Source organism: Watersipora subatra, chromosome 3 (genome assembly GCF_963576615.1).
Source record: "Watersipora subatra chromosome 3, tzWatSuba1.1, whole genome shotgun sequence".
NCBI classification, from domain to species: domain Eukaryota; kingdom Metazoa; phylum Bryozoa; class Gymnolaemata; order Cheilostomatida; family Watersiporidae; genus Watersipora; species Watersipora subatra.
The window spans coordinates 58,357,875-58,383,158 of record NC_088710.1 but is presented as its reverse complement, the minus strand read 5'-3'; the positions used below and the strand labels follow the sequence as shown (position 1 = coordinate 58,383,158).

At 38.4% G+C, this 25,284-nt stretch overlaps 1 protein-coding gene across 1 annotated transcript; it reads right to left on the bottom strand.

The window, feature by feature from the left end:
- Positions 1 to 1,537: 1,537 nt before the first annotated feature.
- LOC137392302 (recombining binding protein suppressor of hairless-like) lies at positions 1,538 to 24,282 on the bottom strand. Its single transcript, XM_068078972.1, has 12 exons — positions 24,207 to 24,282; positions 23,418 to 23,886; positions 22,961 to 23,105; positions 20,726 to 20,845; positions 19,460 to 19,625; positions 16,898 to 17,072; positions 13,897 to 14,034; positions 12,712 to 12,824; positions 10,198 to 10,338; positions 7,799 to 7,954; positions 7,368 to 7,553; positions 1,538 to 1,946 (listed from the first exon to the last, which is right to left on the bottom strand). Exons 2-12 carry the CDS (start codon positions 23,482 to 23,484, stop codon positions 1,818 to 1,820), a joined length of 1,536 nt encoding a protein of 511 aa, XP_067935073.1. The 5' UTR covers positions 23,485 to 23,886; positions 24,207 to 24,282; the 3' UTR covers positions 1,538 to 1,817.
- Positions 24,283 to 25,284: the final 1,002 nt, after the last annotated feature.

Sequence of the window (25,284 nt, the reverse complement as noted above, 5' to 3'; positions counted from 1 at the left end):
TGACAGTTGCTACGAGACTAGTATTTAATTTCAGTCATACGAAAACAAAGAGGTTTCTTCGCGAAAAAATAGCCACACTACGTCACTGATGTAAACGTGGATAGTTTTGCGATAGTGTGAACATCGTTATCATCAACGATCACCAAGTATTGTGGCATTAACGCCGAGATCGGCGATATAGTCTGAACCAGCCTTAAGAGATCGTCACGTGTGCCAATGAGTATGTGCACAATTATTCTGAGATACCCGATGGTAGTCAATTGGTGTAGATGTTAGAGCGGCAGTCAACCTAGCTGAATTCCACAAGTTTGAGCCCCATTTATAACAATGTTTTACCCCAACCTCTAACCTCTTTGCACAGATGGATGGACATACACAGCTCCTATAGTAATGACTAACCGAATGCTCGGCGTCGCACGGGTATCAAAAGACAGCTTATAAACAGTGGCAGGTATAATGTAGTTGCCATTGGCTAATTTGAATAAGCTAGGATCCATATTGCTAAACTTACCAACATGAACCGTGAGAGCAAGCTTTAGTGATGTTGCGCGTAACGCAAGGTCGCTGCCGTATTTTAACCCAGATAATGACTCATATCGCCCTATAAATCCATTGCATCCCGTGTAGCTTAATAGGTTAGCTTGTCGCCATGTGAATGAGTGGTTCCAAGATCAAATTTTCTGTGATACGAATTTTTCAATGCTAGATAAATTTTAATCAGCTGGACAGACACCGAACAACGACGACAAATTTGGAGATTTATATACATGAAGATAGATTGAAATCTGCACACTTATTCAGCTTAGGGTTAGGGTAGACAACATATCTTTACTGTGAAACTGTATCTTCATTTAGTAGATGAAAGGGTTGACAGCAAGTTACCAAAACAAAATTAAAACATTGAACTTGAATATAAAATAAACGTCAACAGAGCTTGAAGAGAAAGCTTTTGAAAGAAGTTTTAGATAATTCAGTGAAAGCCTTTTGCGGGTTTTTGGCACGAGTATTTAGGCACGCCTAAAATACTGTTTTGTCATTATTTTTTACGTAGGAAAGAAGCTAAGGAATTGACAAGCACTTCCAAAATATTTGCTGATTATGTAAAGCAGCTTGTTATGAATTATTCACAATGTGCCATAAGAATGCTTTAAATGCAAACGAATATGGCAACATAACTGAATCCACCATTTTACACTCGTATCAGCTAAAATAGAAATGACACACGTCTGTGGTACCTTATTAAAAATTCATCCCTGAATCTAACAAGGTTATACCAATAATGCATTCTGGGTGAAGATACACGCTCACAAGCTGAGATACTTATAAAAGAGATGAGGAACTCACAAACCGTGGATAAAGCTATTCAACCAGAGAGTCGTTACCCCCTGCCAGTGCGAGGAATTCACTACATACAAATACACTGTATGAGTAAAACTACAGGAACGGACTTTGTACAAATGAACAGAGAGTTATTGATGGCAGTTCTCGTAAAGCTATCCGAGTATTAACTGCTTAACTGCAAAAGCAGACAACAATATATCCTTGTATACAAATGTATTTAATTGTACACTATATACAACCAGACTCTCACCAAAGGAGAATACAAACGAAAAGGAAGAATTTCATACAACACATTTAATCACAATCATCCGTATGATTCTCAAACTGTCTGATGAGGCAGCAATAGAGCTATCCAATAAATATCTTGTTCCAGCAGTGAGCGAAGAGCTACTAGTTAGTGGGGGGCGTACAGAGACCCCCTTCCCAATTCCGCTGTTGCATCAAAATCAGAAATCAAAATATCGGGCAGCCGCCAATCATGATTCCTTTTCGTGAAGAATTCGATGGTCATCAAAGTGTCGAGGGTGGGCGGGTTCAGGCGTGTAGGTGAATGTCAAGTCAGTGGGGTATATGACACCGTCGCATCGTACCAAAGAGATTGGCACCTACAATGATAGTACAAAGTGAATGCGTAAAACCGCATAACAGCTTTCCCGAATAGCGACCATAACGGCGCTGCATTTAACTTCTTAAACCAATATTACTGTCTGACTCTGCCGAGGGCAGAGCTAGAGTAATTACACTAGATCAAATATCAGTGAAGAATAGTTCTGCTGAAAAAAGTAATAACAACAACCCTCGATAATAAAAACCCGCTCACCGTCCAGACCCCACCTAGACATTGACATTCGAACAGAAGCTGAAAAAATTAATTAGCATGACTGGCTTAAAACAAATGCTGTGGTGTATAGAGTGCTGGCTCGACCACCACAGCTAGCCACAAGCAATAGACACGCTTCCTCAGGCGTATGAGCATCAAAACTATAAGCATTTATTCCTAAATTAAATTATAACAAATTAATTAGAACTATAGTGACCGTGTTAAACTGCGGTAACACTCAACAATCAAACATAAAACCTGATAACAGGTGAAAGTCTTTGGCCTATTGTCCTACAATGCACCAATAGGCGATTAGGGAGCACCCGGCCTGTGCAGAGTCAATAGCCTTAGGCAAAGACAACAGTGCAAGTGGTAGCTTTAGAGCACCCTGTTCTATATTGACGAGCTGCTAGAAGCATGGTCATCAACAACACTGGGCGGTTGATAAAATCAGAAATTTTTTTACATAGGAAAAATGGTACGCAACAGAAGTATTCATCAACTAACAAGAAATTATTGACTCTCAAACAAAAAACCCTTGTGCAGGAAATGCTAATCGCCAGTTGCATCAACTGTGTCAGCGAGAATTACCTGCAAGCCATATTTACTTGGTCTAAGCGATTTCTCGTAGTCAATCAACCAATAGCATGTCAGACCATTCTTTCAAAGATTAAAGTCTTCAATTGTTAGAATCATTGAATCACCGTTTTTGCTCAAAGGTATTTTGGCATCTTTATTATTCAATTTTAAACGGAAATGAGTATGCTGAATTCTTTATTGCGGTTGATCGATCAATAAGAAATTCTATTGGCAAATACCATAGGTAAACAAATAACATGTTATAAATCTTTTGCTGCCGCCCATAATGACGAAATATGTAGCCAATGAGTAACACAAGTAATAGGCAGCTCAAAGATGCATGATTTTGACAAATCGATTAACCAATAAGAACCGGCCTTAGTGGTATGTAAACCAAGGCTGAACTTGATGAACACTTCACTGCTCCCAAAACATCACGGACTCAAATATCACCGAGAATATTCTTTCTCATAGATCTGGAGATGAATTAGAATTCTGTTCTTAAGTTAATCACAGATGCATTAGTTCATCCTCTGCTGACAAGGATTGCCGGGTTAGTTCCGACACAATGACCGGTCTGAAGCGTATTGCGTAGTAAGTCTAACAATTTCCTCAACAGATTACACTAACGAATGTACCTGCAAAGGGTCAAGTGTGAACCTGAGTGATTGAGGAAATTCTTGAACATTACCTCCAGCAGAAGTAGCTCTACAAGTGACCAACTAAAGCCACAGTAATTGTGGATCACCTGCTATTACCAAGATATTACCAGTTATCAGTTATTCAGGTTGACTGGGAAAGAGCGCTAGGCCACGCCTGAACTTCCATACCTAAACCATTCATGCTTGATGTACTTGAGCAGGCGCCAGCGCGAGTCAAAAAGCAAAACTCTATTTCCTAAACCGTGCGGCACAAAGAAAAACAGTTACTATTCTGTATTTATGTCATATTTAATCAGACTCGCTGTCTAAACACTCTCTCACATTTTATCTTACCATCTCTCCTTCTCAATTATTCCCTTGATAATATTCATAGTTTTAATGTTCCCTATTCTAATGTCATTTGTTACAACTCCCTGTCTTCACACTTCCCAAGCCTACACAATCTGTTCTGACAGACTGCAGTATACCACACCTATATAATGGATAGTACAAGTTACACACCGCCTCTCATCATCATAATCACTTTTTACTCGCTGAAACTTGGTTAAGCCTGGTTGCCACATCGGCTGCGAGACCTCGGCGGCAATCTTGCACAGCAAAACACTTGCGGGTGTGTGCTTTATGTTCACATAAAGCTGCATTGCTGATGATCGCATAAAAATGGCCACTCGCCATGTCGTTTCATAAGTGCTGACCTTCACCTGTACATTGTATTTTGGGAAGGTTTTGCTTGCGGCTTTTTGCAAAAGTTGAACAGCGTTGAAATTGTGCGTTGATCGTCAGCAACTAACGGCAGTACACGGCGCATAGGTTCTCATTTCACCGCAGATAGCCCGACGATCCTGCTGCCGGTTTTTGCGGCATAGATGGCAACCAGACTTCAGAGTAGTGTATACATGTTCATACATTGAAACATTGCATACTATGTTACTGTGTCACACCCAATAGTTAGTGCAGAGTTTATATCAAACTGGTCTAAGACTGCTGTTCCTTCATGCCTATCATAAGCAATGTTTTTCAGTTTACCCACAACCCCTCGCTACCTTAAAGAATCTTTCACAATATTCGGTGAATATGATGCCAACAAGGGGAAGTATAATCTTCTGAACGTAATATCTTCGTGAAAGGACGATATGAAATGCTAGACACGAACTAGAGAGAAGTGTAAGCCCACGAGTGGTTTATATCAGTCGTCTCACGACAAACGTAAGTATTCGGGTAAATAGTTCTCAGGACCATTGACAACTTTATAGCATTTACTCATTAGACCGACGTGGATGGATTAATACACCTGTTTAATAGGATTAAGCGTATCGGGTTGTTAACTCTATATCTTCGCAAACACTTGTTTCAATATGTCAGAAATTGAGTGAGTATTAAATATCAAACAGAAGCCCACAAAGCCAACAGCCACGCTCAGCCAGTTGCCGTTGCGGATAACTTCTCCCAAAACATGTAAAAAAACAGAAAAGCATGATGACACATTCAAGTTCCAAAACACATCCGAGTACAATGGCCTTAGCAAGCAGGCTATTGGACAGAATAACCGCAGCGAACAGTCGATAAATTTACATAATATCAACGTCGGTGAAATCAATAAAACATATCAATATTATTATAATACTCTAGTTACACGACGTGTGCTGTTTATGTCGACTGAAATCACTCGCCTTTTTGTTTTAATTGGCTCAAATTGCAGTGTCAAACGCTCAGCTAGAGTCACCGAGGCCTAAGCGATGATAAGTATAAATAGAGACAGCGAAACAATGCCGGATAAGACAGAATCAACTTCCTGCAGAAGTTCAAGAGGGAAGAGCGGTATGCATCCGTGAATCACCGAGCAATTATACATACAAGGTGTTTAATAGAGATATTATCTCCTTCAGATACAAAAGACTGACACATCTAGAAGGGCTTTCATCTTTCACACTCGTACAGGCTCAACAGCAATTATGAGTCTATCGCAAGATGTGTGTTGAGACACTGGCAGCGGCATGCCAATGACAAGAGATGATGACACAGGCATAGCCCTAAGACAATATAAAAATCATGAACTATATTAATAGTAAAATTGCTCCTAAAATTATTAGTTACTTGGATGTTAAAAAGGCCACAATGAAAGTTGTCTCCCTACACAAAACATGGACAAGACAACTCCACAAAACAAACTAAAAGACAACATCAACAGTACGAGTGTATGGCTTAGATCAAATTAAGATATAGGAGAAAGTTAGAATAGTGTTGCTTTTAGTACAATCTGTTCTGACAGCCTGCAGTATACTACACCTACACATGTACAAGTTACACACTGCCTCTCATCATCATAGTTACTTTTTACACACTTAAGCTCTCTTATAGTGGTAGGTGTATAAATGTTCATACACGGAAACATAGCATACATGTTACCGTGTTCCACCTAATAGTTACTTCAAAGTTTACATCAAACTGATCTAAGACTGTTGACACTTCATATCCATCACAGGCAATGTTTAGCGTTAAATATAGTCTTTGCATTGGAGCACCCAAGGTTCTAATTGACAGCTTGAACACCGGACAGGTCAAGACTTTATAGAGAATCATAGCCTGTCTGGTCATGACCTGTCTACACAGATACTGAATATATAGAGAAATTCAAGGTCTGTGAGATTGCTTAACTGGTACAGTAGCAAAACAACCATGAAGCTTCATTCAATAATTCTAAAAATAGTAACACTTAAAATCTTTTATTAATGTTGTTTGAAAGTCTACACATAACAACTGGCTTGTCTACTGCCTTGCACTGAGCATATTTCCAATTCTATCTTAAGAAATTTTTTTAAAGAAAACAATTTGAAAAGATTTTTTAGCTAAAATATGCCAGAAATAAACTATACTTGGCACATTGCATGCTTCTTCCATTCATTCTAACAGTCACAAATAACTTCTGCTCACAGAGAAAAGCCATATTCTGGATATAAGAACGATATTACTGGATGTCTCTAACACAGTTATCATATTGCATATTGTAAAGTCAGCTATAGCCAAGTACCACTGGTTACCTTCAACAAATTGTTTATGTGTTGCCTAAGTACTTCTCTAAACTAAACTACTACCACATGTAGTAACTTAATTATGCCAAACCAATGACAAAAAAGAGGACAACTCCAAATTATTAAATGCTTGCAGCCTTAACATAGTCTGTGAGTAAAGGAGAAAACACACTAGGCGATATTTAGAGTGATATCGCGCTGCGTGGTGCTAATCTGCGCTAGATAACGCTAGACTTTCTCTACACAAATTTATCGCTAGCGAGATGCATTTCGATAGGTTGGTTTTTACCAGAATGCAATTTTATGGCGTGTAATTATTTCTTATCGATGTTCACCAATGTACAGCAGCGACAATTTGCTATTTTGTTACAATTGAAACATCTTCAGAGCGAACACTGAATTGTTCATAAATTTAATAATAGCACTCCCAGTCCTGTACACCATAAAAAACAAAAATTACACAAAAAAAGGGTTGAAAACCAACATTTGGAGTCAATCGTTGCGCAGGTTGACCATCTTGAGAACGGTAAATATTTAATAAATTAAATATAAAAAACCACTACAAAATAAAATATGTATAAAAATCGTAAAAATATTACAGTTAAAAATACAATAATCGTTTTTTCTTATGTCTCCTTGTAGTGTAGGCAGTGTACAATCCGTGAAAGTGAGGTAGGTTTAATAACAAATGCGGAAGTTGTTTGCGTTGTTGCCTAGACGGCGCCATATTGACTAACATAAATTTATTAACAACTCCGAAGAAACTTATGATACGGAATTTTATTGGCAGTTTGCGAGCTTGCCCATTATATCGTTTGCTAGTGAATCGCTCAAGTGTGTTTATGCACACGCCAGCGATATCTCCGCCCTCCTCATGACGCTCGCGATAAAATCGCCTAGTGTGTTTGGACCTTTAGAGAGAGACACGTCGCTCACCTCAAGGGCCTGTCTCACGTAATTCCAGCCTGGTCTGAATACTGATACATCTGGCACAACGCAGAACATACTGTCCTCACTTCTGAACATAGTCTCCGATTCTATGTCACCAAACCAGACTTTGAGCTGGGGTGTCAGGTACTCACCCGCAAGCTCTAGCATGGCTACATCCCCACCTCCATTTACCTGCATTTAGAATCCTACCCTCATTACCAAGCACTGGTTGGATAAACAAAAGCTAAAAGGATTTTACTAAAGGCTCCCAACCACAACATTTACCTCAATACGAGCAAAAACAAAAGCATTGTACATCAGTCAATAGTAAATTGATTATGGCCTATACATAGGTCAACAATAATGTCAACAAAGACTCTGAAAAGTAAAAGGAAACATTTGTTATTCTTGGAGGGGTGAAGAATAGTAGAACTTACATGTAGACTGTGGACTATTGGAACAGGAGAAACGGGACACTTTACCGGGCCCATTCCCTCATAAAATGTGTATTCAGCTTTGTCGGTACTGATAATTGTCCATGAGGCACCATCATTAATGGTTTCTTTTTTAGGATCACTGTGGCACGGGGACGCCTGCAATACACATTTACATTTCATATGACAGGAGCTGAGGCCACAAATATAGAGCACAAACTTCACTCCAGTTACGTGTCAATGTGCTATTTTTTAATTCTTAATACCGTTGCACACAGCAGAAATATTCGTGAAAATTCACTAGTGTGAATACTGCACTGCATTCAACAGCGCTGGACAATCACGCTTATTGCTCGGCCTGATTGGTTGGCTCCCCAATCGTCAACGAAATTATAAACTTTTAAATATGTATATATATGCATATATATATATATATATATATATATATATATATATACACTATAAGCTATAAAATATATATTTAAAAGTGTATAATTTTTTTGACAACGAGAGAATCAACTAATCAGCCTGAGCAATAAGTATGATTATCAATCACTGTCATCTACAATTTTCACACACGCGTGTACATACATATGGGGTTCCTCCCATGTTTTGTGACGATTCTGACGACCCGACGACAGGAATATTTAAAAAGTGACAGACGAGACGACCATTTATCAATGTAGGTGACGAGGTGACGATGATTGTGTAAGTAGGATTACTAAAGGTACTGCTACACGTAACGAATTTTTCGTTGGTTTTGAGTTCTGGCCGAAATCACGAAAAACGCAGAATTAATCGGTCGAAATTCACAGAATTATTTGAGCTGTGCATGCCCACCGAGTTCGTCGACAAAACGTTTTAAACAATTAAACAAATTATTAGCGAGCGCGATTCTAGCAGCTTTAACAATTAGTATAGTCCAAGACATGTATCGCGACACACAATAAAAATACGAAAGCAATTCAACATAGAACACACGATGTAACTGTTTAAGTTGCGCTATTGTTGGTGAGCGAGCACGACTCTAGCAAATTTTAAGATATATGTAGTCCGAGAACATAATGTGACACGCAAAAAAATATTACGGAAATTCACCATAGTAAATACGATGCAACCGACTTGATTGCGCTAAAGATGGCAACATTTTCTACCACAAAACTTTTGCTGCTAAAAAGGAAATATAATTAAAAAATAAACAATTTGTAGCTATAGCGTCCAAACAATAAATACATACAATAATGCAATCTAAGCAGTTGCATCGTGTGTACTAATTTTAATTGCACTTATACATTTATTGTGTGTCATTATACGTCTCTTGGACTATACTAATTGCAAAAGCTGCTGGAATCGTGCTCGCTAGCACGAATCTAGCAGCGCAGAATAATTCTGTGTGTTTCAATCATTTCGTGATTTTGGTTAGAACCAACGAAAAATTTGTTACGTGTAGCCGTACCTTTACTAACTTATTATTTGTCCATAAATCAACACGTTCAACCGAAACTTCACTAGTTTGGTTTGAAGCATCTGGCCCAGCATTTATAGACTGCCAAATATTAAAGTAAACAGCAATGAAATGCCACGACATTGACAGCAAATCCGTTTCCAAGTCTGTGACTGACAGCGATTATTAAAGACAATCTCGGTCTACTTTCAGTACAAGAAATGTAGCCTTAAAAACCTAAGACGGCTGTCACTCTTCGGGGAGTAATCAGCAACGCTCCCAAACATCACTAATAAGTTTGTGAAGGTTGCTGGTTGAGCTATGCTTTTGGTTAACAGAAGTTCAAACTGAGCAAGTTTCAGGTTTTTAACGCAACCCAGTGCCACCAGAATGGATATTTGTATTAAAACAACGAATGTGAAGAAAGAGGTTGTTTTGGTTACCAACTTGAAAAAGATGAGTGATTTTAAAAGTGACGACAGTGATTTTAAAAGTGACTATTCTGACGACAACTTTGTGTGGTAGGACCCCTACATATATATATATATTTTATATGCGCGTACATACATATATCTCATATACACGTACATATATATATATATCTCATATACACGAAAATACATACATATTTCTCAAATTTTTAGCTCAAATATTCTAACTCTGAACTTGATTCAATTTAATTGGGCACTCGTTTTAAGTACACCGTGACATTTTTTACAATATATATATATATATGATTTAAAATATCACTGGAATGTGCAGTAATGAATAAAACCATATGAGTTGAAATGAGAACATAGCCAAGTCAAGAGTCTCAAAGCATAAACAGGCCTGTAGGAATGTTAATATTTAAGCATAAAGGTTTTACCACAAGCGCTGTCTTGCCTTGGACCAAGCCTACTAGTCAGCATTGACAGAAGCACCTGCTACCCCTTCTCCACTATCGGTAGAAACCAACCTGAAATTGTATAATTTTTTCCTGAGAAAGACAGAGATACATTCTGTCTGTGTCCTTAAGATGAAAGGCACATTTGTGCAACTGTGAGACCGGATCATCGGCATCCAATGCCGCTGCCTGCTTGTCCACCTTTCTTATTATCTGTAATGGAAAGCTGAGTGTAAAATGCTTGTGGCTAGTGGCATGCAAGACTGTGAAGGTTTATCGCCTCGTATTATTTTAGCAAAATAAGAAAGGAAGAAACCTATTCACACGAAGGTGACTAGAGACACGAAGAAACAAGCATCATACTTTCAAGTAAGCACACAATTTTAGTTTACAATTTATCATTTTGTAAGTGTGCAGCAAAAACTAACTCAATTTATCATCTAAAACCATCTACCAGTTCCAAATTGATCTAACCTGAACTGCTACTTCAGGTCAAGGCAGACCCATAGGTAACAGGGCTGAAACATAAATCCTTTTGCAGATTGCCGAGCAAAAATGCTATCAAACATGCACATGCACCTTGACATATTTTGTATCAGCAAGGTGATAATGATCTTGGTTTCATTCAACCATAGCAGACAACTCCTGTCTATACTTATACATACAGTGAAACTCGGCTAACTTTACCTTCACGGGACTGAGAGAAAGTGTTCGAGTTATCAGAGCGTTCAGTTATGAGAACACTGTTACAAGTGCATGTATTTATCAGTACATATACAAACTATATATAAATCAAAAGCATTGATTCCTTGTTGCAAGTTAAGGGGCCTCTCATGTAGCGTTTTAACAATTTGTATCAGAGAGTATAAATATTTTCCTATTACTTGAGATTTGTTTGTTCGTTTTAGGTGATGTGACTGTCAGGACGTTTTCAAATCAAAATAGGCAAAACCTGATCGCAGTTGAAACGCTAAAAAAAGACATCTTTTTCTTTTGAGCGTTTTAACAAAAAACAGTTTTGCCGATTTTTCTTTAAGTTTATTTGAGGGAGTTTTTTAAGTTTACGGAAGGCTATCCCCAAGCGGATGTTTGGTAAAATTTGATTTTTTGCACACCTTTAGAAAAGTTGTTAACGAAAATATTTTGCCGATAGTGTTAATAATGAAGCCTAAGAACTACTAAAGGTTGATGTTTATCTCTATGGCTTGGAATAAAGCGATATTCTAAAGCGATAACAACCGTCTCGGTAGGCGTTGGGCAAAAAACTGTTCGAGTTAACGATGTTAAGGTCGAGTTATCTAAAGCCACTTATCATTGCGTGGGAACGGACCAAACAAATCCGTTTGAGTTAACCATGTGTTCGAGCTATCCGAGGGCGAGTTATCCGAGTTTCACTGTATGTGTTCTATTAGACCATGTAGGAGCTAAACCTGAATTCATAAGTAAAATCATTTTGAATCACTAACTGACACGCCTTTCAAGTAAACCCACAACCATAGAACATATGGGAATTTACTGTAGCGGTAGTTGTGTACACATGTCGTAAATATAGACAACACTAAAAGTATTCCAACAGGCTACTATACAAATTGTTAAAGGTTGACTTGCAACAAAATTCACCTTACAGTTATTTGATATGAAAAAATTCACCATGTCTTACTCTGTTGTGTTGTAGGTGCAAAATATGTGGGAATGTGATTACAACCTCTTAAAAGCTCAAAAACGAACAGTTAATCGCAGCCACACGAGACCGCCGTAGTTTGGATTCTCTTTCCAAAAACGGCTCGAATGTGACGTAGCTGTGGTAGATGGTTTCTGTTTACACTTTTATGCAACCTTATTCGTCGAAATATTTTCACAAATATACTTCACACATTCAATAAAACCATGTCTATTGTTCTTACGTGTCTGTTTTATTGTCATTGTAATGCTGTTACTTTTAGCAGTGATATCTTATAACTTACCGTAAAAATTCGTTAAACTTTTTAACCTTAGCTCGAAGGAGTGCATAATCAATGTCTGATAATCATGACGAGCCTGTTGGTCACCTGTGATAATCGAAAAGTGCTGCAAACATTATTTGCGAAGTATTGATTGGGTCACGCGATCAGATTATGACTTGACGATTAGTTCAAGCCGAAACAAAACTGTAAAGTAGCGAGCATCTATATTTGATACGGGGTCTTCAGTAAAACGCGAAGTGTTTGTCATAAACTAGTGCTACGATAAGTTTATATTGAGCTTTTTATTGGCCTTTCAATTCACGTGAGAACATCACGTGACAAGACGATAACCAAATTTCGTGGCTACGTCATCGAAATAAAGAGATTCCAATCTACGGCGGCTTTTCGTTTTTGAGCTTTTAAGAGCTTGTAATCACATTTCCACATATGTGGCACCTACAACACAACAGAGTAAGACATGGTGAATCTTTTGATACCAAATAACTGTAATGTGAATTTTGTTGCAAGTCAACTTTTAAGCTTTGACTAGAATCTGGTGAACTTTATCCAACGTATTTGCCAATGTCAGTTATGATTGGACAAGGAATATATTGGACAAGGAATATTAGCCACTGATACATACTAGTCTGGGAAGAGCCATTCCAGTTACTGAGCATACAAGTTTTACTGTCGAGCCATAGTGTATGTAGCCATCTTGTACAGTAAACTCTTCTGACTCAGACTCATTGTCATCCACTGTAAGGGAAGACAAAAACTAATAAGAAGACAAGATGAAGACCAGCCAATTGCCTGATGTAAACTACCAGATTGCATAAAATAAGAATCATCACCGAATTTTATCATGTGTGATCACATGCTGGAATAACAAATCAAATATTATAAAAAGCCCCATTGGGGCCTGATCAGGTAAAATAATCTGTTAACACCATATTGTTAAGCGGAGTATTTCATGTAGAATCATCTGATTTCAGGTAATTTGAGGCTTCAGTTTTCTTGCAACTGGCTAAAATGTACGTACGTCCCTACGTATGTCACTAAAATGTACATATATCACTATGTATGTCACTAAAATGTGCATATTTTACTATGTACATCACTAAAATGTACATATATCACTATGCACGTCATTAAAATGTACATATAGATTTGACCAAAGATTGAAAAACTAAACTTGCGACCAGACAGTATGTGACCAGTTGTATTTTAAATCCGCTATTTAATATTGACGCTATAGGTTTCAGAATTAGTCTGATAGTTTATTTATTTATTTAGTTTGTTTATTTATGCAAATATTTTATTTAATGTACTACCATTTAAAGTGATGTATTTATACCTGTAAGGCCATGCTTTATCCATATACGCATAAAACTCTGATTGTTTTGTAATCTTGATTAATTCCGTTGCGCTGAAGAAAGAACGGGGCGGCACTTAAAGTACTTCACAAAAAATGCGTTGTGCAGGACTCGAACATGTGACACTCGGCTTACTACACCGACCCTCTATTACCTGTGCTAATTAACCGCCTAATAATCAACCGCCTAATAATAGACAAGGATGTTTGTAAAAATTGATATTTACTTTTGAACAAAAGAAGCAGCATACTTTCCTTGCTTAAGAAACTGAGCAAAAATAAATTATACAGACGAACATCCATATTTAAGTAGGTATCTTAAAACAAATTGTGATCATCAGAATTCAAGAGAAAACTAACTAATTGGATTAAAAACTGTAGCGCTGTAAATATAAGTACATGAAATACAACAATATTAATTTACAGCAGAATAAAGGAAAAGAGAAGACGACTCACATTTATGTATGGTAAACGCACCCCACTGTAGAGAGCTCGCATGGAAATTACCATTCTCAACATGCAAATATCTTGTGCTGACTGTTTGAGACCTCAGTCTATTGAAGAGGGCTACTTTTGTTCCTGAAGCTACGCACACTGCAAACACAGCTTCAGCATAAAACTGACAGAGATCAAAGGTATACTTTCAAATAACAACCAACTTCACTGGTGACTTGCAAAACACAGAATTCCAAACAGACATGGCAACTTGACAAAAGAATTACAACGATATGATGATGAATAAAGTACTCTGGAGCTTTGCCTAAACAATTTCTGTGCATATTGCAAGTTGTGTTCTCTTGAGTATTCCTTGCAACAGTACTGCTTGTCATGTAATAAGCTCACATATGTTAGCGTAGTCTTTAAAGGTTTGTACGCAGTGTGAGCAATCACTAGAAGATTGTGTATGTCTGCTTGCACAAACGATAGCTTAGTGATCTTGGTTAGATATGTCTCATGTCCAGTAGTGAAGGAATCTCGACAACTGGAGACATGCCCAGTTAATGAGGGAAATTTAGGATTGGATGTCATTCCTATCACCACGAGTGGCCTTATTTGAAACTTGAACCCGAGCCTGTTGTATGCAGGTCAGACATTTTAGACCACTAGGCCACGGTTGCTCTCAAGTTATGGCAGTTTGTAAAGTTTGTTTGTACACACGCACAAGCGCATCAGTTACAAGGAGAATCGACGCTTCCATAAAATATCAGGAGTATTACACAGGCTCTGCATAAAATAAAGCTTTTATTAACATTGGTTTTATTTTAAACAATTTCTACATTTGACATCATCAGAAAATCTGGTGCAAAAAAATCTTTGAGCAAATGTTAAAGCATTAAGAGTTTAGAAGCGGTAATCGTGTAACAGGAGTTGTCTTTCCATAGCTATGGTCAAAAAGTAGACACTGTTTTCTCACTGAGTGATCATAATAGAACTAACTGCAGTAAGTTAATTACTTTCATGTAAACCAGCTGCACCCCTTCATCCTCTAAACTCTGCAGCAAATGCTTGTAAAAAGACTTTAAATATGTCTATGACTCACGGAGTCAAAGCAAAATACCAACTATGACCATACGAGTTAGGAAGTAGCATCTATTGCAACATGGGCTGGAATAAGAAATAGCATCTGTGCGCATAAAAACACAAATACAGTAATACTTCAACTTACGAGTGCTCCAACGTACGAGAAACTTAAGATACGAGCCAGCTTTCTAGCAAGTTTTAGCACTAACATACGAGCCATGTTTGAGATACGAGCACTTGAGTGAGTTGCCAAGTATGCCGGAGGTGTTTTATTAGAACAGCATCACTCTGTATTTCTCAACTGCTCAGGTTATACTGTTGTACCGTGTTTTTTTTGTGCACGATTTTCTGTGCAGAATTATGTGAATTAAAAGTACTGTGCGTAGACCGAAAGTTTGCCAGTAAAATGAAAGATAATACAAAGAAAAAGCAAATGATAACAGTCGATATTAAACGGAAAAGTATTGAAAAATATGCGAAATGTGTATGCGTGATTCAGATAGCTCGGCAATATGACAGAAATACATTCATAATTATCAAACAGAAGGATTATATTCAGGGCATTTAGTTCGCAAAAGGACTAGCCATAGTTTCTAAACGGTGCAGCGATCTTCACGACCGCTGATGGCATTGGACAAACAATTGGCCGGTGACAGCGTAACTGAAACGATGCAATGTGAAAAGGCCGGCGCTATCTATCCAAACTGTTTAATAGACATTCGGACAAGTTGGCTAGTGGTCGTGTGTTAACCATTTGTGACGACACCTGTGTTCGTCCTAATCGCAACATGTTGCAAGGGCGACAAAGGCAAACGTCCTTAGATAGGTTTATCTTAAAACGGCTGGCTAGTCGTGAAAGCGAAAAAAGGAAAGATTTCTCGCTAACCAGTGAGAAATTTCAAACTATGAACGCCGAAGAAATTTTAATTACGTTTAGTTGAAAATGAAAGTTTGCTTTTAGGTTTGCTTCTAAGTTTGTCTTTTAACACTTTGATAAAATCTAAATTTATCAAAGTCAACTGTTGTAACGAAGGATAACTTATATCTCCCTCCCTGGCAAATGCGAGTGTTAACTGCTATTGTATGTATTTAATTTTACATTTTAATTAATCACATTTCCTTGCATTATTTTTTATTTGTTGCTTTTTGAAAGCATGTAGTACGTAAGGACAATAGCCAACATGTTCTTTCTGTTACAACATCTTGTTTTGAGTGTTTTATTTGCCTTTTTTAGAGTATGGAAACCAATCAATATATATTTAATTGTTCTATATATAAATTAATTGCACCAACATGCGAGTAAATTGACATACGAGCTCAGTCTCGGAACGCATTAAGCTCGTAAGTTGAAGTATGACTGTATACCAAAATTTTACAAATAACAACAATCTAATTTTAAGCCACTACAAATAATTGGCAAATCTCAGGCAACAGACCATACCATAATTCAATGTAATGCAGTTTTATGAAACCATAATTTTTGTAGTGCCATACCAGAGGTTCTACAGGGCTACAGAACTCTACGGAACCAGAGATTCTACAGTGCTACAGAACTCTATGGAAACAGTGATTCTACAGTGCTATGCAACTCTATGGAAACAGAGGTTCTACAGTGCTATACAACTCAGAGGAAACAGAGATTCTACAGTGATATACAACTCTATGGAAACAGAGGTTCTACGTTGCTATACAACTCTGTGGAAGTAAAGGTTTGACGGTGCTATACAACTTTACGGAACCAAAGGTTTGATGGTGCTATACAACTCTATAGAGCCAGAAGCTCCACAGCGCTACACAACTCAATGGAACTAAAGGTTCTACGATGTTATACAACTGTATAGAGCCGCAGGTTCTACAGTGCTATACAACTCTATGGAAACACTCTATGCAATCACAATAGTTAGTGAGTAAGCCCAAATTAATCATCAAGACTTACAATCTGTGTTTTTCAACGATTGTTTCTTTTTGGAAGGCTTGGATATAACTTTGATCCGTTTGCTGTTAAATTCTCCCAGGTCTCTTCCATTTCCGTAAAACATTTTGACCGTCAAATGGAAGTGTTTACGTTTGTCAGAGTCGGATATATATAGAGTCTTGGCCGCGCAATAGTCCTACAAGCGAAACATCTCGGTCAAGCATTTAAAGTCAGCGTTATGGTCAGCGTGCCATATAATGGAGTGGAGCTAAACTGGATGAAAAGATTAGAAGCATCTCCTCTGCATACTACGCTGTAATAATTTAATATGCAGAATAACAGCGAAGAAGAAGAATACTGAGTATTGAGTCCCTAGTGCTGCTCCCTAAAACTGGATAATGTGAGCATCGAGTCCATAGTACTGCTCCCTAAAACTGGAGAATCTGCCAGAGAACTGGCTACATTTCCTACAGCAACAGCTGTAGTAGCTACAACCTGTGTTATAAGCGAATAATAATTGAATAGACTGGGGGCGCACCACAGCTGACCACAAGCAAGCTTAGACAGCATTCTAATGGGTTTAAAAATAATACATCATTTCCTTTCCTAAACCATAAACAATACACAGCTTTTAGTATGTTCACAATAGTGAACTTTTTATGACTGACTTATGCCAGCAATGACTACCCGAAACACTCATCTGATACAAATACAATAAAATATCTGTAAATTTAATTTCAGATGAAACTGATAATATAACTACTAAATAAAATACAAGGAAACCAGCCTGATAACATATGCATGCATAAGGAACCCCTCAAATTTCTTTTAAATGATGCTGCAAAAAATAAAAATTCTGAGATGTCACATTTTGTTTTACGTTGTGGTGTTGTGCCAGAGCCAACAACAGGAATTTAATTGTGAGTTTTTACAACAAAACGGATGTTAAAAAGATTATAAATAAAAACTAGTAAAATTTGGACAAGAACCAACAAGATAGTAAGGGTTTAGTGTAACAGTTTTAGGTAAACTGCAATAATCTCTATATAACTATATTCTACTACCCTAGGACAATTATGTATTCGCCTCATCTAACTTTCGCGTTTTCGCCGTGTCCTCCTCTCACGAAAATTTCATGAGCGAAACTAAACTATCATAACGAAGGAACGAAAACGCGGAATTAAATAGCTTAGTTCATTGATAGCCCAAGAAACAAATAGCAGCAAGCGATCAAATTGCATTATCGATCTCGTCCACACAATTCTACCTGCGGTTCACAATTACAAACTAGTTCCCAATTGAAAATTTTTTTCTTACCAGTGAACCGAACCTGAGGAATCTGATATGTTTGTTCTGCTACATTTATTTTCACATCACTATATTTTCGCACTCATCAGAGATGCGAAATTAAGTTGCAGCGAAATTTTACTCTGTATGCTACTCACGAAACTAAATACTAGCGAAATATAAGTGTCCTAGGGTACTTCTATATAACATCTATATGATGCTATAAATGGATGCGACTGCTTGACTATCATATTACAAAACGTTCTATTACAATGCTAGCAGGTTTTGTGTTTTCTGAATATTTGCGGCTGTTTTTACACTCATGAGCTGTGCTGCTTGTTTTGACCGTCAGAGCCTCTCACTACGATACAACATTGCAAATGAATTTTCAAGTTTTAGGGCTCGTCACACGTCAAAGTAACGCGTAATTGATTAAACAGCCAGCGAAATCACCAGTCCCAATTTTCCCAAAGATTTGATTCTCTTCATCAAAACAATTTGAATTCGGAATTTGAATACTGGTAGCGGGTGCCTGGGAGTAGGTAGAGAGAGACACGAGTATTTGTACTCTAGGAAATATGCGTGTCAGTCAGCATGACAGTTGCGTTAGCTATTACCATGCAGTTACCTTACAACAAAACTGAAAAGACCGATCATGTTACGCATATTGTCACTGCATATTGTCACACATTGCGACTTCACAGGTCAACTTGAAGATGTACTTACACAAAATTTCAGTAGATTTCATCTAAAATTATCGATATTTTTCTATCATTTGTGATTGTTTTTGATGTTTGAGATGATTTGACTACCAGGATGTTTCAATATTAAAATTGACAAAACATGATCGCGGATAAACTGCTAAGATCAATCGAAAGTGTGATTACGATGTCTATAGTTGCAGAGATCGACCGAATAGTGGTGCATAACATTGCAACTTGAATTTCGGCGTAGCCGACATTAATAATGAAATCAACAGGCAGGTGAGTAACTAGTGATGTCATTTCGGCACGTATTTTTCTTTTGAGCGTTTTAACTGCGATCAGGTTGTATCGATTTTAATCTTGCAACATTGGCAGACAGATCACCTCAAACAAATACAAATGATAGAAAAATACTGATACTTTCTGATAAAATCGACTAAATTTTGTGTACGTTCATCTTTAAGCAGAATTAATTTGCTAAAACATATTATTTTGTAAGACCGGGAGAATTGTGTGTAGTAAATGGTAAAAGCGTGTTACAGAAATAAAATGGCTATCCATAGTTATTATGTAGTAGAAGATAACTGCTTACCTTTCCCTCGAGGTTGAGAGGTATCATGTCTTGCTCGTTGCTCCCGATACCCATAAAAGCGCAAACCTGCGCCTGGCTCTCCGACACACCTTTGTCAAGCATCTCCTGCCGTCGTTTCTTCCAGCCACTTGAGAACAAGTATACGCATGGTGGTGGACAGAAGAATCTACCGGTAGAAAAATCGTTAGTCACCATTTCTCAGCTTATCTAGACAAGATTAACACTAGCACGAACTTACAACAGAGGAAATCTCTGCTCATGGTCATTAAACACCGCACAGGATAAGGCTAATTAGACTGGCTACTACTTGTTACAATTTAGAGATATTTAGCATCACTGTAAATAAAACCTTTTGAAAACTCTTTAAAACTGTTTCTAGGTCAAACCAGTTTAAGGTCAACTACTGAAGCAGACTAAATAATTACTAGCGGTAACATCGCATCACATCATGTAACAGGCAGTAACTAATCCCAGTTATTCATCCTTTCACTAACTAGCTAAGAGAGAATCAAAAGCTTTATTGAGTCATTTAAGTAAAAGCTTTATGAGTCACCCAGTTAGTCTACAGCGCTTGAGATGTCTATGGTCTATTAGCACCTGAAACGTCTATGGTCTAGTAGCACCTGAGATGTCTATGGTCTAGTAGCACCTGAGCTGTTTATGTTCTGTTAGCACCTGATATGTCTATGGCTTATTAGCACCTGAGATGTCTATGGTCTAGAAGCACCCGAGATGTCTATCGAGATTTCTATGGTCTATTAGCACCTGAGATGTCTGTGGTCTATTAGTACCTTAGATGTATATGGTTTATTGGCACCTGAGATGTCTATGGTTAATTAGCACCTGATATGTCTATGGTCTATCAGCACCTGAGATGTCTATGGTCTATTAGTAGCTACCTGAGATGTTTATGGTCTGTTAGCACTGGAGATATCTATGGTCTATTAGCAACAGAGATGTCTATGGTCTACTAGTACCCGAGATGTCTATGATCTATCAGTAGCTACCTGAGATGCCTCAACATATTTTTAGCGTTAAAAAGTTTCACACGCAATGTTTAGTAAGGACAGCTGCAGTTTCGCTTATTAACCTGACAGATTAGATGACAATCTGGGAAAAATACACGAGTGAGCAATTCCCATGACTTTTCAAATATTTCACTAAAATTTGGCAGTAAGGCTGGGCGCGGCTATAAATAGTAAATACTAAAGTTTGTAGGCAGCTATGGGAACCATTTAGCTGTGCATGTCTTCTTGTGAACAGTACCTCTTCTCGCTGCCATAGGACTTCTGCGCAACCTTGGCATGCTGGATCATGACTACTTGGTCATCTTGATCTTCTAAATATTTGTTCATTGCTTCTCTGGTGAGCTGCCGCTGCTCAAGCCTGTAATTACCCAACTCTTGCCATTTACCAGCTTCACGTTGAATGGTGACATGAGTGCATAAGGTTGACATGGCAATTTCATACAAAATAGTTTGTAAATATATGTACACTTGAAGCAGCACAGTTCAATGTCAAGGACATGTTCTAGTTTAGTCTATTTTTTATGAACTTATTAACATAATTCTTCGTCTGTACATCTGACTAATGAGACCTTGTCAAAGCATTAAGAAGTCTTATCAATGCGCACAGCGCTATGACATGACAAACAAAACAGTATTTCAGTATTGGAATGCATGGACAGGCCATATATGGTCAGTCTGGTTTGCGTCCATTTGCGTACGTGCCTGTTGTCAATGGGTAATTGCTGAATGAAAGCCAGTAAGTGCCAAAAAGAGGGATGGTGAGCATAAAAAATTAAAAAAACAATTTAAAGAATTTAATCGAATTTTTTTGGCAACATATTAAGGTTAATACCTGAATACACCAGGTAAATGCTGCAGCAAACTCAAACTTCAAGCAATAAACTGGCAGCATAAGCTGACTGGCAGCATTACTAACTGTCAGCGTCCCTGTCAGCACCGCTGGCTGTCAGCACCGCTGGCTGTCAGCACCGCTGGCTGTCAGCACCGCTGGCTGTCAGCACCGCTGGCTGTCAGCACCGCTGGCTGTCAGCACCGCTGGCTGTCAGCATATGAGCTGGCTGTCAGCATATGAGCGTATGTAAGCATTCAGAGGGCGGATAGGTCAGCATAGAACAACAACCATAGTGACCAGAATACAGCGAATAAACTGTGAGAGAATAACAAAAACTGAAAGTATGGGAAAATATGTCAGCGGTGAGAATATCATGCTAACCCAGTGGCTCCAGGCCCTCTACTAGGAAACCTCCTTCTGGTTACACTAAGCTGGCACGGAATGCATGACCATTATGAGATTGTCGGATGTCAAGGATTTCACGCGACATTTGATGGTACGTGTTTGACCAACAGTTGGAATGAGCTAATCCGAGCCATTAGAATGAGCTAATCGCCACAGAGTAGGGCGAACGACTAAACCTCAACACTTTTCTGTTGTTGTCCAACAGAGTTCTGAAGAACCGGTAATGCAGACAGTGACGTAAATGAACTTGTCCAGCTGGACATCAATAACAACTACTACATATTTATCAAATCATTAAACTGTCCAATCATGAGAAAAATACTAGATAGACCACCGACTCAGCCTTTTCCTGTCTCCCCACAAAGCACTAGCAAAAAGAGATGCACCACAAAAGTTGCAGTTACTTTGTGAAATTGTTCAAAATGGTTAACATTTCTAGAATTCTAATTTATACGAACTTAAATCATACGAAGCATTTGCTGTATTTTCATGTTCCTTACTGTGATATGAACAGAAGGATAAAATGGACAGTGTATTTCGCAGAATGCTGCCCAGATGTAAATGACAGGATACTTATGCAAGGGCAAACCCTTCTCACAGGTAATATAATCAAGGATCACAGACTAATCCTCCACAATTTTCTGTAGTTGATAGACTCGGCATTGTGGACATACACTAAGTTTCATGAGATGCTTGATTGACAGAGTGATTACGCGATAACACACTTATTTATGCCTCTTGGGTTTATACTCAATCGGACAAGTATGATCGAAACAACCCAACAATCATCGGTCTAAAATTTTGAACGTCTATCACCGAGTTCAGCCTGTTTTACGAGAGAAATCCAAAACCAGCGATGTAAGCGGGTCACCATTTTTAACACGACGTCAATCTTCTGTTTATGATCAATAAGAGTTCTGGGAAGTACAAAGGCCATACGATACCAGATACGAGCTGGGCGATTGTACAACGAAAAAACAGTGCATCAAAATTTTAAAAAATTTGATAGTTGAACTCAATTTCGACAAACATCGCATCATAAAAACTTAGTGATGAAGACATGCCACTTCTTAATAGAATCTCATGAAGCTATAAGCATCCCTTATCAATATGGGGACATAAAAAAGCCTGACAAGACATCCCGATGGATGGCGAAGTGTTATCCAATTAACAGTGTTCTCAGTCAGCTGACAGCAACTGTACCTCCCCTATGGTAGCGAGGGCACCTGTACTTACGCTAGGAGGGTATTTGATGAATTCCTGAGACTATCCGGTGATGGCGTAGGGGTTGGAGGGCCTCCCTCGCCGTTGTGTAATTTATTTAGAGCCAAACTGGGTGTAGATAGAGTGCTAGGTCTGGAATGCACGCCATTGGTTTCACCTTGATAACAAATCAAAAGCCACCATTATCAGATGCACGCAAAAACAAAAGCTACAAAGAGGGTTGTGCAGCCCAAGGTCTTGCACTAATCCAATTCATGCTACAAACCTCAATTCCAAGCGATTGAAATTTGCACACAATGAGCTTGAGCAGTGGGTCCATAGAAGCTCAGTGCAGTGCATAGTAATGCATGCCTTAGCTAGAGTATAGTGCCTACCAAATGCTTGAGGCCAGCAGGTTAGAAGCACCCGTCAAAGCCGAGATTAAAACCAATGTATTGGATGTACCTACGGTGTACCGCCATTTACCTACCTGCATTGTTCTGAGCTCTCATACGTTTCGCTCCCGGAAAGTAGTCGTCTCCTATTCCTTGGTCCATGATGCTTCGGGTCGCTTGACTTAGAATGTCATCACTCTCTGAGGCAGCATTTGCATTAGCGTTCGAGCATAGATCAGTTGCACCTACAGTAGTTCTGTCGTCAGTGAGGAGAGGAGCGGTCGGAGAATACGCAGACTCCTGCCGATCTATATAAACATCACTAGGTTGAGCTGCCTCACTATACTGTAGATTGGTCTCAGAGGTGGTATAGGATGGGGCTGCCTCAGAGGTAGGGCATTGGTCCGTGACAAAGAATTCTGACAGAGAGTCCAGCAAACGTAAATTTTCCTGATGTTGTACAGAGCAGCTGAGTTTCTGTTCGTCAATGACTGGAGGAAACTGCAGATACTGACCCGAGTGGTAAATATTCTCCACTTCTTCTGTCAGCGATACAGGGTATAGCTAAAATGTATTTCAATTAGTTATGACCACAGTACGACTTTTAAGCACGCAAATAACCCAAATATTTTCTGCAGCTTTTCGCTCCTTCCTTTGTAGAGGAGAGAAGGGAGAAGAATGACGAGGAGAGAGTACATGATTCATTCATATCAATCATGCTAATGGGAGTAACAGCGTCCATGTATATTAACATCTTATCACTACCTGAGACCAGCTACTCTTCACTAAGCACATAAATTAATCAAATGCGTCTCAAAGATTAACATAGTAAATCGAGAGAAGAGAAACAGTAAGGTAGCACTATTCATTCCCCCCATCCCTACCTTTCTTACAATGAATGCTTTAATGTATAATGACGAGAGAGCGTAAATTCTAGCGAATTCCTGCACCGATTTGCAGTGCACTCCTTTCCACGTTAGCGAAGCGATGTTATGTAAATCATGAGAACAGAGCAGTGAGCTACCAAAACATTATGCATCGTGGGAGCAAAATCAGATACAGCGAAAGCCTCAAGCTCCTACGAATTAAAACAATGCCGTAGCGTACAGTCAAAGCCTGCTACTCGGAGTGTGGGAAAGAAACTATCGCGTGGTCATCAAATGAGGGATTTGAACAATGACCAACTTATTATAATCAACATAGATGATAATAGAAAGGCAGACGCTCACTACAAGGGACATCTGCAGTTTATTATGTCTCACTATGGTAAGCGATTGTCATAGAAAATAGATTTGTGAAAAACAATAGCGTAAGCAGTAGACCTAATCATGAACCAAACGAATTTTCTGCTACCAAAAAGAGTCTCTTAATTTACATCTTGGAGAGAATCATCACACTAACCGATTAGCGGAAGGGAGACAACAGCATTGACTACACATTTTATAAAAAATTTTAGGATTGACAACTGAAAAGGTGTTTTCGTGTTTTCACACGAAAAGGTTAATAACCATTAGGGGTACTTACAACAGCACAAGTCAATAACAAATGCTGTTTATTGCAGTTATTTAGTTAACTAGCTACCTGATTGACTAAAAAACTCGATGTCATAGGTAACAGAATGCTATCGCCTCATTTCAATAGCCCAATTTTTGAAGAGCCTGGTTTAAGATAGCATAGCATTGTGGGTGCCTCACTATCTCGTGGAATATTGTGGGTGCCTCGCTATCTCGTGGAATATTGTGGGTGCCTCGCTATCTCGTGGAATATTGTGGGTGCCTCGCTATCTCGTGGAATATGTCGAGTAAGTTTGGCTAAGTAATTGAGTGTCACTGTCTACAATATTCTAAACCATTATTACAATAGGTTGACAGACAGCACAAGTTGGTTAATATTACATGAATTTTTGTTTTGTTTTCATCAAACTTTTTTAAATATTACAAAAAAGCATCACATGCAGAATAT

What these genes read in the sequence shown, in the direction of transcription:
- LOC137392302 (XM_068078972.1), bottom strand. Translation starts at nt 23,484, where the DNA reads ATGGACCAAGGAATAGGAGACGACTACTTTCCGGGAGCGAAACGTATG. An exon ending in TGCGTTTACCATACATAAAT is followed by an intron (nt 12,825 to 13,896) that starts GTGAGTCGTCTT and finishes CTTCCCTTACAG; the next exon opens with TGGATGACAATGAGTCTGAG. An exon ending in CAATAGTCCACAGTCTACAT is followed by an intron (nt 7,554 to 7,798) that starts GTAAGTTCTACT and finishes TTCTAAATGCAG; the next exon opens with GTAAATGGAGGTGGGGATGT.